Genomic DNA, 13,919 nt, shown 5'->3' with positions numbered 1-13,919 from the left:
CTTAGGATGTGGACTACCAATTCCTATTCAATTTTTTTCTAGCTGTCAACATGAAGCATGATATGTTTCAACAATTTTTTAACCCAACCATTAAATATATTTACTCGGTTTCTTCAAAGTTGCAAGAATAATCAAAAAAAACCCTCAGGCCTGTGAATATCTCTGCATGGAATTCTCTTAAGCGTCAACTGATGTTCTATCTGTGAGCAGTCTGCAGATTTTCTCTCCCAAATTAAACTGGATTCAGACTCATTTCAGTATCCTAAAATCCCAAAACATAAACTATGATTTTCAAGAGTAGCTGTTGAGGGGAGAAGCCTCATGTCAATTTAAAACAGCTTCAAAAGTCTGATTTTCAGATGTCAACTGCTCCCTCTGCACTTGGTAAAAACCAAGGCCTTTCAGAGATATCCCGGATTAGATGACTAAACACTTAAATTACTTTTAAGACATATCTGTCACATTTAAAATAAAAAGGAAAAATGTTCTAAGTTCATCATCCTATTGACAGCTAGTCAGGAATGAGGCAAAGCATCCAATGGACAACTTCTGTTTTATCCTGATGCGTGAATTATGATGTGGCTTGAAGCATTGAAGTTAACGGGGATAATGGTCCCGAACTATAATTAGCACTGCAATTCACTTAAAAATAGGTCTATAAAGAATAAGCAACCCAAAAAACCCCAAACTCATTTGAGCACTGCTATACTTAACCAACTAAGATGTGAATACACCTGCTAAATAGTTTTAAAATTGTTTTACGGTTTTCCCCCATGATGCTTACCTGCAGATGGAGTATTGTGGCTTGTCCTTATAAAGCACTGTGTTGATTTAAAAAGAACTTTAATGACACATCAAACTGGGATCATGACCTTATTCAAACTCCATGCATAGAACAGGAACACGTTTGTTGGTAAACTCCATATTTTATTAGATTAATACAAAGGGGAAAAATCGGACAAACTATTGGGCACATATCTCAACTATTTTTTTCACATTGTACTGGCTGGTGTAGTAGAAAATATTACATGTGTCTATGAAACTTATCATGTTTAGGTCCCAAGTCCATGACGGCCGCCACCACCATATTGCTACTTCTAGCTGTGAGAGATACAGCGTAATTAACTTTATTGACTTGGTTTGTTCTCATCTCTTTCCATATTAAGTAAAGAAAAACAGCATTAGCACTGGAAAGCAAAACTCACCTAACATTCTGTTTTGCATATGAAACTTTGCTACTTTTCTAAAATAATATATTACTCATCTCTAGCAAAGCAACAAACCTCACGCTGTAAAAGCTGCTGAAATGTACTGCAAAGGTTCCAGCTTCTGATTTCATCAGCTGATCTGAGCATATTAACATCACTGGAAACCCTTCTAGAGACAAAACTCCTGAGGCTTAGATGTCGTTGCAGAGAAAGCCTAACATCCATGGAGTTAAACTAATGCTCTCCTGATATGGTACTGAAAGCAGTTATTAAATGATGCTGAAATAGATTTCTTTAGATTACATATGCTACTAGAATGTGTTTCAAGGGATATTATCTGCACTTTTCTTTCGAAAATTGGTTATTCCCTGTAGTGTAGCCAGACATATGTATGCAAGTCTTATTGCTCCTCATGTTTGTATACTTGCCTCTATTATTTTCTGTCAGTCTGAGGAAATTTAGGTAGTCAGAGGAAATACAAGAACAACACAATTCAGGTCTTACCAGGATTTCTTTTAAGCATATGTTCTGCTTCTATAGCTGTTATCTGTGAGACTGTGGTGAACACATGGGCACAATGTACAGATGCCCGTTCCATACAGTACCGATGGTAAATCTGTCTCTCTCCTGCTTCCTTGTCAATGTCAAACTGTTAAACAATAAAACAAACAAAAAAGACACCTGTGTGATACGCTCATTAGACTTATTACCACAAAGATGCTCTCTTGTGTTAAACTTGATTTCCCCAGGGAATAAGAATCATGTGATTATGTTGTTGGTTTATTTTTCTGGGTTTTTTGAACCATTTTTGAACTTCAAAGAGTTTGAAGGAGCAAGAGAGGTCTCAGTTCCTGCATGTTCATGAAAAAATGGCAGCTCTCAATGGAGGGAGACCTAGATCAATGATCCCATGAAAGGTAAGGATATATGCTACTTGGTCTCTTGGGTGGCAATCCGTCATGCTACATTACCTGGGCTTGTTGGAAAAATGGGAGACCAGAGAAGTTGCTGGTAACTGAAGGTATAAGGGAGAAAAGGAAAAAGGAATGAGGATGAAGAGAGGACTTGGGGACGGGGTGGAATGGTTGGAAATATGGATAGGCAAGAGACAAATGGAGTTGTGGTGGAGAGGTAGGATGTAAGAACTCAGTCACAAATCCTGAGGGAACAAAGAAAATATAAAATGAGATAAAATGAGATAAGTTCTCCCGTAGAAGCGTACAGCTACATAGCCTAAAAAAGCATAATGCTATGTGTCAATGATTACAATTAAATTACAATCCTCTTAGTCTTACATGATGTTTCACTTCTGGGAACAGAAGTGTTGACCTCCTAAGGTCAACAGCATGGGCACCAAATAGACTGAGAGAGTTACATGGAGAGTGACGATTCTCAATGAGCTCTGTCACTATCACTGCCTAATGCTAGGTGCACAGTCTGATTTTGATTGCATTTGACTCTGTAACTTCATTGACCATAATAGATTTAACCATTATTATAAGCTGGTCAGACAGCACTTTCTATAGTTAGTACTATCTGACCTTTGCCATGGCTAGTTGCTTTTAGTGCTTTAGAACTTAGCCAGAAGTAAAGCTATTTAGACCGTGATTTTCATGCTGAATACACCCTTAAGATCAATATAGAACATATTTTAATAAATTTCAGCAAATGTGAACCATTTCAGGGAACAAGATTTAAGCAAACATTTTCTTTTTATTTTAACTTAGATAGGTATAGATGTAGATATCTTACAACTGTTTTGCTAATGAAAACTGCTTTTATCCAGTGAGTACTCTAACTTTGCAGTGGTGCTACACTGCTGGCAGAAAAGTGGCTTCCACTATATTAGTTGAAAATGCCACCTTAATGTGACCAAAAAAAGTCTTGAAAAATCTCAGCTGAAAAGTTCTAGAGAAACTAGATGCTTTCTTTTGGTATTGATGATCCTGTATGCCAAGAGTTCCTAAGCTTGCCAAAGAGATTTTTAGAAAAGCTAGGAAATATGCTTTACCACATAATATACTACACATTATGATACCATTTTTTCAGTTTTATCATCATATATCATATTTTCTGCATTCCCCAGGAGAACATGGTGCATGAAATACAACCATGTCACAAAAGAAGATCTTTTCTCTAGAACACACATCTCATGTGTCACAGAAGTTGAATGGTAGAAAAAGCACAGGGCAGGAGGGTAGAGGAAGAGAAAAATGAAGGTGAATTAATTTGATTCCCGAGAGTGCCACAGGTCTCTAGCATGATGCTTTGCTTACCCTAAACCAAATCTTTCATAAGCAGTCCTTAACTGTGTGTTCTTCCTTTTCTGGGAGACTACCTTGATGTCTTTCAGTCTGATTTGTTGAAGTGTTGAGCATTCATGTCTACATCTGAAATCCACTGGACCTATGCTCTGAGGTTATAAAGTACTTGGTACTGCTAACTCCAGTTTTTTTCCCTAAAAAAATTTGGATGAAGTAGTCACTTCCCCACATATGGCTGGAGTAAACTAATTAATTAATATTTCTGGACTATTCATATACCACTGATGAATGCTGCAAAGGGCTCTTAAGAACATCACAGATATATTCTTCAGAGCAGAAATCTTAATTACATGTCATAAATAAGGTAAGAAGCTGCATATTGAACAATAAACAAAAGAGAAAATCATTATGAATGTTCAACCATTCTGTGTACCAAAGATGCAAAATGGAACAGTTCTTTAGCATGGTGGGCAGACACAAAAATGGGATGGGGTACCACTGCACAGTCAAAACTATGCAAGTTTTTTCAAATATGTTTGAAATTTATTAAAAATAATTTTAAAATTGCTAGAAAACACATAGCTGGACAACCTTTAAAAGGCTCTTGTTCTCTTTTTCCTTTCTCACCAAGACTGGATTCTTTACAAAATGTAATTAAAAACTAAATTTGGGACATATTCACTAACTGTAGATAAAGGCTCCCTCCAGCACTACTGGGAGAAAGGTTCATAAAAGGATTGTTCAAAGCACAATGGATTATTTCTTGCTACTTTTTATTTCTTTGATTGCATGAAAGCATTTAACACATACAATATTGATATTTGTTTCTTCATTGCTGTTCATTTTTTTCATCTTCTGGAAACGGGAAAGATTTTATTGTGCACATGCTTACATGACTTTTGGCATGCTTTTTTGAAGGTACACAATTCCATGTCTATAGCAAGTATAAACTGAGGTCATGAAGTCCTCACATTTCATTTACTCTCACTCTCCAGCAGTTTCCTCCACCGATCAGTAAAGCAAGATCTTGACCTTTGACCTGACTTATAGTGTGGAGTAAGACACCTCATTGTGCACCTCTGAGCAGGCTAGACAAGTGACTTCAAAAAATAAGCCTTAGACAAGTTGAAGGGCAGGTTAAATGGAACTTAATTGATGAGACAGTGCAGGAGACAAATTTAATCCACACAGTACTGTACAAAGACAGCTGAGCTTGCTGTGACAGTACTTGCTCCAGAATTAGAGGCAACATGGGGCACAGCGCTGTACCGAGCCAATATGCCAAAATGAAGCAGAACCCCAGCGCAGCTAGTTTGCTTCTGCTCCCAAATCAATGTTTCTGCTCGGCAACCAGCTCTGCTGTCTGAAAGCTTGTCTGCCCTTGCTCAGGCACCTGTGAACTATGCTTCACAGCACTCACATTCAGCGAGGGCAAGGCAAAATATCTGTGAACTGTGTCATGCTCACTTTTGTTTGTTTGCTTTTATCATCAAAAGGGAACACTAGCAAAGCCACACAAAATCTGCATCAAGAGAAAATCAGATCGAAGTCAGATTAATTTTTTATAGAATCATTTAGGTTAGAAAAGACCCTTATGATCATCAAATCCCACCATTTTATCCCCCAGTGATTTTTAAAGACTAACAACTTCAATATCCACTTCCCTGTAAATATTCCACTGCTCCCAGTGAGGATGTTCTCCTACAGTGACTGTTAGAAACCAAACAGATTATTAGAATTTACATGATGGCAAGGATTAGGGGGGAAAAACACCTCCTTTATAAGGCCACTGTAATTTCAAAGCAAAACAGTAAGAGTTTCCACAGACATAACGTTTTGAAGTAAAACTTGCATTTGCTGTGATGCAATTCTGAGGAAAAATTTCAGCTCATTTCTGTCTTTTCTCTGGATCCATGTGATGAGCATAATATTTCATTCGTGTCTTAAAATTTAGCATGTTAGGGGGCACAGTAACCTACTGAACCTCCCAGCATGACATTCTGGTTAAGACAGCTAAGACTATCTTTGAATGCAAAAAGAAGAGAATATCAAGCAGTTACAGGATACTAGTGTTTTGTTTCTCTTGGAAACAGCGAACAGTCACTGAAGTAAAAAACCCAAATCAGGCATGCCTGCTTCAAAATTATAAAGACAAATTGCAAAGCATTTACAAAAGCACAAAAAGAATGATTTGAGAGTGGAAAAGGAGGAAAGACTATACTGGCTATGTAAATACTTCTCTGGAAGACAGATAAATAATTTGTCACAGACAGCATATAATCTTTAGATGCTTTCATAAAACAAAACAAAAAAAGTATGATGAAACCAATGGAAGTTAAACCAAGGCAAATTCAAACTGGAATGAAAACATGCTGTTTTGACAGCCAATAACTTTATGACACATTTGCATAAATAATATAGATTCCCCCCACCACTTGAACCTTACCTCAAGAGTAAGTAAGGTTTTTGTAAGTAGTTTGTATCTCAAATAAAAGGTATAGGTTTGATGCACTAATTTTTAGCAGAGAATTTTAGGCAGAGAATGAAATTATCTCTTCTAGGCTTTAAAATTGGTGGCACACTCAAGTTCACAAGGTGATTCTACAGTGGAATCATGAACAGTCAGAGATAGGTCTGACCTTCAAATTCCTTATCTATGAAAAGGTAGAATGGAAAGATCTTCATTTCTAGCATAATCTCACTGGCTGCCATTGTCTGAATTATGTAATAATTACTAATTTTAAAATCCAGTTAAATTTAACTCCCATTCATTGTTATCTTATGCAAATAGAACTTTCATTCTGGTATAGCTCTGCCATGCTAAAAAAGAATAAAATTTACACTTCCTGGCTTAAGTCAGATTTCCATTAGCTGCTCTACTAACAAAGCGGATCAGCTTTGCATAACAGTGAGCTCAGCCACAGCCGTAACAGTACTGTACTAAGTGCAATGGGAGCTTGTGCTCCTATAGTGTCAGCATAAGAGCTCTTGATGATTCATTTTCGTTGGGAATTTTAGTACTTTTCCTTTTAGACCTCTTGGGATAGAATTCACCACCACTTTGCAAACCAGGTTCAGCTGCACTTGTATAAGCTGAATGTAAAATGCTGCTAGGTCTAAATAAAAGTGTTAAACATTGGCAGGACACAACCTTATATAAGGAAAAAGGCAACAAAGAATACGACTAATTTTCGTTATTCTTCTTAGAGCACTTTCTCCATTGTAACTCAAGGTGATTTTTCAGTAAGAAGCATCAGAGGCTGAAGCCTACAAACTTCTCCACTATGCCAGGGCAGCGGTCCACAAAACCATCTCAGATGGTCACCTCCCAGATGAAATTCCAGGTTAGATCATTTGCCAAAAAGACTGTTCCTGACACAACTGTCTATTCACCTATGAACTAGCCTGGATCATCAGTGTCTATCAGTCAATTTATGAAAGGTGTTGGTCTATTTAAAACCTTAGAGGGGTGAAATGAGACAAAAAAAAAACCCCAACCAACCAACCAAGCAACCAAAAAAAACCACCAAACCCAAACCCCTAAATAAACCAGTCCCCTTAAACAATGGGGAAAGTGATAAAAGATTAAGATTCTCGATCTTCAGCTGAGAAGTCAGTTCCTCCTGAAGAGTAAAAGGTTCCACAGGCTCAGAACTTTTTCCACAGAACTTCCTACTTTCTGGATTAGCTAGTTTGGTTGAGTTTATCTTGGCAACAAACATAGCCTTACTTTCACCAGGGTAAAAACTACACTGGACACAGGGACAAATGGAAAAATGTATTGCTAGTTGACTATGTAGATCTACAAAACTTCTTAAGCATAGTTAAATCTATGATAATATCTCTGGAATTAAGCTCATAACATACCCTGCTTGTTATTGAAATTAGAAAGTGTTGACTTTGGAAGAGTTCAAACCAGTAACCTTTAGGTAGGGTTAGCAGTCCCTGACCCAGCTGTTTATGCAGGGTTCTTCAGATGCTTAAAGTAAATAAAAATATCACACGCTACCAGTTACTGTGCAAGTCACCTTCTTTTTGTTCTTGTTTTCCCTCCTTTCCTTCCTCCAGAATCAGAGGGATTTAAATGTGAATCTAGGAACTAAAACCTACACTGAATAGCTGTTATATGGTTATTGCCTGAGGGTTTCTTAGCTCAGACATAGCCCATCTGTTGTTTCTAACATGCTGCTGAGGACTTCACAGTATTACTTCTGGTGTTCATTATGCTTCTGTGCACACTGTTAAGGGTTTAACACCCAGGTTTCCACTGGAGCAGGGGCAGCTAAATTTCTCCCAGTTCAGATGAACTGAGTTAAGACTGTAGGAATATAAGAATTGTATAATCTCATACAGTAATGCTGTATAAGAACAGAGATCTTATGTCTGATTGAGGCAAAGAACAGACAGCTTGGGAAGACGTCAGGAGTCAGACAACATTACAGTCTTACACCCATAGTGCACCCTCTTATCTTCCAGCAATCTGCAACTCTAATCTACTACGTTGACTAGGTTTTCAGCCCCCCAGAAAATGTCCTCTTACAGCTCACAGACTGACATATGCCCTCAGCTCATGAAACAAAGAGCTTTGGTAGCCTACCATTCAGGCCTCTGTGTGATATAGGGAATCCATAAAGAATCATACATCACAGCATGGCAACCCTTCACTAAGTCATTCTTAACTTTTCCCCAAAAGACTAGTAAGTCTAGAGGTCAATTTTTCACAGGTCCAGTGTTTCTGGAGGCCATCAGAAGACTACATGGAACCTTCCCTTCCAGTTTTATCACCTGACAGGAGCTGGCCACTTGAGCTGTTTGTTCATGGAAGTGCCAGAGAAAATGCCAGCTACACTGCACTGCACAGCCCTTTGCCTGATCATTGATATTGATGTTCACTCCAATCAGGCTGGGACTTGGGCCAAAGTCTGCTCTGGTGTAAAGTTACTGACCTCATTGGCTTACTTCAGAGAATTCATTTGTAACTTCTACACTTGTGCCAGTTGGCACATATTGAACTTTCCTAGGAAGGTGAATTAAAGTGGTATTTTCCACTGTGGAATCCAGAGAAAGAAAGAAAATCTCAGTAATCCTTCATATTTTTAAAAGACATAATTCAACTCATCTGGTGTCTTCTGGTCGTGCTTATCTACAGGGGTGGTTTAACACTGAAGTGGAAAAGTGCTGCACTGTGTGGGCATGTGCACATGTGTGCATGTGTGTGCATCCTCAGAGCAGGCAGGGCTGATGGACAGTGGAGGACAGGGTGTGTTACAATGTCAGGGCTAACAGGAAATATTACAGTGAGGAACAACACACTGGTCACACACACCCAGAACACTGAAAGGAAAGAGAGAAAGGACTGTGAAGATGCCAGGTAAATATCTTTTATTAGTCAATCTTGTAATGGTTTTCCCTGTGAATCCCACTGTTAAATCCTTCCACATTGCAGAAAAGCACTTGGCCTTGGAGGGCTGAGTAGAGCTCTCTCTAGCAGGCGTTCTAAGCCAGCTTTCTGTGGACTGTGTTGAGGATGAGAAAAGGGAACATGAGGTTTCCTCTTTCCTCTGTAGGAACTGTGCATGCCTGGTTGTCTCTAGGCACAGTCAAGCCATACCCATTCCTTTTGCACTGCAACCATTTTTCCTGTGGTATCTGGTATGGCGCATAATACAGTTGCATCTTTTCCGCCCATCTCAGCTGCTGCACTTAAAGCTGGTGGAAATTGTGTTCTAGCTGTGAAATTCTGATCAAAAGTGAGAACTTCAAGTCAAATACTACTATGCTTTAAAGGAAGAAAATGATAAAATAGCACCGAAACAGGAAAACCAGCTATTCTACTTTGGGGTGGGAGGGGATGACACGCCCTAAAAATATATTGCCTCATCCAAAAATTAAATGTTAGGAAGCCCTGGAGAATCTTCTTCACTGGACAAATTGCTTGGTTGACCTTCATAGTTTATTACTAGAAGACAGCAACAAGAATAGCCTCTGAAGACTTAGCTATCTGTATTGTTTAATTACTGTACTCTAGATCAACCTCTCATGTTTCTCAACTGACTTTTGGGCCAGGTTGACCTTTTTACAGCCAAAGGAGCCCTCATGAAGATATATGATCTCTTACTAAAAGTTAACTTTGTCAGGAAAAGCTTTAGCACCCTACAAGCATATTAAACAGTAGTATAATATCTTGGCATAATTTCCTCTGTTTGTACCTTTAAATGTCAATCTCTTCACAGAGGGCATAAAGCATTAAGGTCTAGAAATCCATGAGTTTCCTCCCTTAAATATGATTTACAGTGGTTTACAATAATACTTTAAACTGATACATATGTTTCATTCCATATATTCTTAGAATAAAGTCTGAATAGGAATATTTGTATTTATCACATAGCTGAAAGTTACTAATGGAATTTGTGAAGCATTGCAGAAGGATGGACAGTACCATATCACATAAGTTGGCCATGTCACATGTGAACAGTAAAAATGATACTAATGCTGTGACTAGATTATAAATACATGAAAAGCTGTAAATCTGCTCAGATTTAAGATAATTACTTTTTGAGTACATAGACAAGGGTGAGGCCCCCAAAGTTATCATGAAGGGAAAAAAAAATTTGCCTTTGAGAAAAGCAGACTATTTTGCTACAATACTGGTAGCTCACCAAATTAATCAGAATACAAAACAAAAATTTCTTTAGAATTTCCTTTACAAAGAGACAGCAAGGCTCTGACATAGTACTTTTAGCATCAATTTGTAAAACAATCAGCATTCTCTTTTCTTTAACTCTAATTTCTCACTTTAAATGTTCCCCCCCCCCCTTTTTTCTTTTTTACTATGGCTTCCTTACTAACAAATTACATGTAAGAATGCAAGGGTGAACGAATAGTTACTGCTGAAAAGTCCCTACTTTCTCAAGTGTTAAACCTGAAACTGCATGGCTTTAGTTCTTTCAATCTAGCTCTGTCCAGAGAAAAATAATGTAATGTGACTTTAAAGCTAGATTTTGCATATATACACATAAGGAGAATATGAGGGAGTAAGAATGTCTAGACTCCTGAAAGTTTGGTCTGACAGCATGACTGGGTTATTTGTGCTGCCTCATTAATGCACCTAACAACTGTATCTAATTTAGTAGACTAGTAGACTAGTTTTCCTAGGTGATGGATCTTTCAGATGGCAATTTGAGGATGTTCGCTTTGCACTGACTGAAGAGGCCAGTGTAACTCCACAGATATATAGGGAGCCTAGGAGGGGTAACCACCTATGTTAGTTATCTCAAATTGGGCAGAGAGAATTCCCCCTGATCAATATCATGCTGCAACCTTTATTCATTTGAGTAAATTAGTAGAGACAGTCTTTTATTCTTAGTGTGTTCAGTGGATTCAGTAGTTGCCTTTGGTGGGAAAGAAAAAGAAAAAAAAAGAGGAGTAGGGTGAATGACTGTTTCCTTGGAGTACAAGGGAATGGCAATCTATTCTGTGCTTCTGAACAAGGCCAGTAGCACACTACTGCTTGGGCCTTGCCTTTGGAAGACACTGAAGCTTGACACACTGTGCAACAAACAACCAACTGAAAATTGCCAACTGAATAAATTTATTCACTGATTTTAGCCAAGGAAATTCATGGACAGTGAATAAGGCACTTGTTCTAGACCTGTAACTACCTCTACCCTCAATAAAAGCTGGAATGCAAAAATGTCGTGAACTCAGTTTGTCTGTAGCCATATTAGAAATCCCACATCATGTAATATACCTCTGCTGAAGGCAGTGCTAAAGACATCGGGGTCCTTGAAATATTGGTTTGTGTTGTGCTTGGAGTAGAAAGAGAACAGTGAAAACAAAAACCACTAGACAGTTTGCAAAAATCCCAAGAAAGAGATGTGGGTCTTTTGAACTCAGAAAATACTTCCTATATTTGCCAGTTTCCCATTAAGCCTAACCTGAAAAGTTTGAAAGTAGAAGGACTTCTTATGACTTGTAAGAATTAAGAAGTTGACTGGGGGTGGGAGGGGAACTCAGACCCAAAATATTTAATGCTATTCCATGGAATTTCAGCAAGAGGAGGGCTACTGGCTGTTTTTTCTACTGCTTTTCATTAAGAGTGCTGTGAAGCTGCACCTGAAGTGTCAGATAACGACTGCAGTTGAATAGGTTTTACATTCACTAGTTACTGACACTGCTAACAGTAACTCCCAAACCATAGTATGCATTGCTTGAGTTGATTGCCTTTCCTGAACACAAAGGGGAAGATTATCAATGACACTTCACTTGCAGCGATGTCTGGGCCTGTAACTCTCCTCTTGCTTTTGAAAACGTCCCAAGCCATTGAAAAGAAGGTTAAGAAACTGTTGGCAATCCTGTACTGCTACTATATTACTCCATATATCAGTGGACTGGACTAAGGCACTGACTTGACTGGAGGCTGAACGAGTTTCAGTACTTTGTAGTACAAATCTGGTAAATCAAAGTTCTCTGAAGGTACTGCAAGTATTCTAGGCTCTACTGAGCTTTAGGACCTGTCAGATGACACAGACAAAGGTGCTTATGCCTAGACACCCCATGATCTTACAAATACCATTTCTTGTGCTTTGGAACTGACAACCTAACACTCGGCTGTGGGTCAATCATAACTGGTCACACAAGACAGAAAATACAATACATGGTGTAGTGCAGTAAACAGGAAAGGAGCCAGGAGCTGATTAGCTGGAAAAAGAAGGAATGAGAAAAATGTGTCTTACCTGGTCAAGATTGTTGTAAAAATCTATACTGGCTGCACACAGGTATCTCCCAAGCAGAGTTGCATGGGTAGTAAAAATTGTGGCAACGGGAAGTTTCTGAGATCGAGACAGTATTAAACCCACTCCTGCCTGCCACTCATGGAAGTGGGCAATTATGTTGGGCTTGCTGTCAAACTGACAGGAGAGCTGAAAATAATTAGAAAGAACATACATGAAACACAATTATCCTACTCACCACCCCAGCATCAGAGACCTCTTTTTTTCATGCCTTCTTCTGTGGGCTTTCTTTCTTTTATATGGCAAAGCAGTACTGCATTCTAAGTGGTCACTTGTCTTGATTCCCATCACACCTAATCCTTAGCCCAAGAAGCACGTGTGCCTCACTAGTGCTTCAGAACAGTATCCTTCCTAGAGTGTTGGGGACCTCTGGCAAGCACAGGCACTCTTCTTTAACTTGTCCTTTGCTGTTGAAATGCTTGTTTGGATAGGAAAGTCATGAGCGCCTATGACAGACAGATGATTCTGCAGATTAACAAAGTTTCCTCTCTTCAGGAAGGCTGTTGTAGAGTGACATGTGAAGTCACAGTGCTGTCATTAATTACTTCTGTTTGCCTCTATTCCCTGTGCAAGGTAGTATCTAATAGCTGAGATATGGCTTGGCTTTAAGGACAGTTTGTGGGTGTGACAACTTGACTACCATAGGAGAGGAAAAGGGAGTTTGAGACCCTACCTGTAAGAACATCCAGTGACAAACAAGGGAGTTGAGAAGAAACAGAGGGGGATGTGACAGTAAAGACACAGCAGATTTCACACAGGGTGCGCGCGCACACACACTCCCCACAAAAAAAAAAGTTAAATGACCACTTAGAATTTAAGTTTTAAATATAATTTTGATCTACAACAGGTATCAACTTTCATAAAATCATAATTTTAAAACTGGGGAATAGGAACCACATCCCAAAGCTTTTTGCCCTGCTGACAAGGCTGAGGCTTGAAAATCTCTAGATTTAAAAACTGTACCTCTTTTAAAAACCAGGCTGTTAATGATCCAAAAATCACAGCATCATTGGCTTCTTGGTCATGAAAAGGGATCCCTATGTTGCTGACGTCCCAAAATTCACCTTTCCACCTGTCCAGATTCCAGGCTGCTGATCCTATATCAAACAGTAAGACATATGGGCTACCCTCTATCAGCCATCTTCCAAAAAAGACCTGTGGGAAAGAGGCAAGGATATAATCAGAAAATGTTAAAGTGAATGTAAGAGCCAGTTAGCATAACTATTTTTAATCATCAAGTCTTAAATATTTTACTCCTGCATTTGGTCTAGTATTACTCCATGTATTTTGCAAGGAAAACTACAAATCCTGGGTATGTAGGACTATGATCATGTATTCCTTATGTAAAAGGAAACTACAGTCTTCAGGAACATTTTGTTTTAAGACTTTCAATTTAGGTTTTCATTGCAATGTTAACTTCTTCCAGGAAAAAGAAACCTTAGGAAGATTATACTTTGTTGAATAATGAGGTCTTATGTTCTTATTGAAGTATTTATGCCATTTTTGTTCTTATGCCAAAATTATTTTCTTTCAGTGAGATTTGCCACCAACCTTTTTCCATTTATGCTAGATTAGTGGTGATAGATTTTGTAGGACAGGTGCTTGGGACCTGCATCTACCACGACATTTCCTCATTCTGGCCAAGCAGCACAGCT

At 38.6% G+C, this 13,919-nt stretch overlaps 1 protein-coding gene across 3 annotated transcripts in view; it reads right to left on the bottom strand.

Moving 5' to 3' along the window:
• GYS2 (glycogen synthase 2) overlaps positions 1–13,919 on the bottom strand; it is a 56,100-nt gene that overhangs the window by 20,887 nt on the left and 21,294 nt on the right. For all 3 annotated transcript variants that reach the window (XM_064460142.1, XM_009510505.2, XM_064460148.1), the window contains exons 3-5: positions 13,228–13,419; positions 12,208–12,393; positions 1,713–1,857 (exon numbers count right to left, since the gene is read on the bottom strand). In XM_064460142.1, the coding sequence (XP_064316212.1) occupies positions 1,713–1,857; positions 12,208–12,393; positions 13,228–13,419 (523 nt within the window). The remainder of the gene's footprint in view (positions 1–1,712; positions 1,858–12,207; positions 12,394–13,227; positions 13,420–13,919) is intronic.

Source organism: Phalacrocorax carbo, chromosome 1, assembly GCF_963921805.1.
Source record: "Phalacrocorax carbo chromosome 1, bPhaCar2.1, whole genome shotgun sequence".
NCBI lineage: Eukaryota > Metazoa > Chordata > Aves > Suliformes > Phalacrocoracidae > Phalacrocorax > Phalacrocorax carbo.
This window is presented reverse-complemented; position numbering and strand designations above follow the sequence as displayed.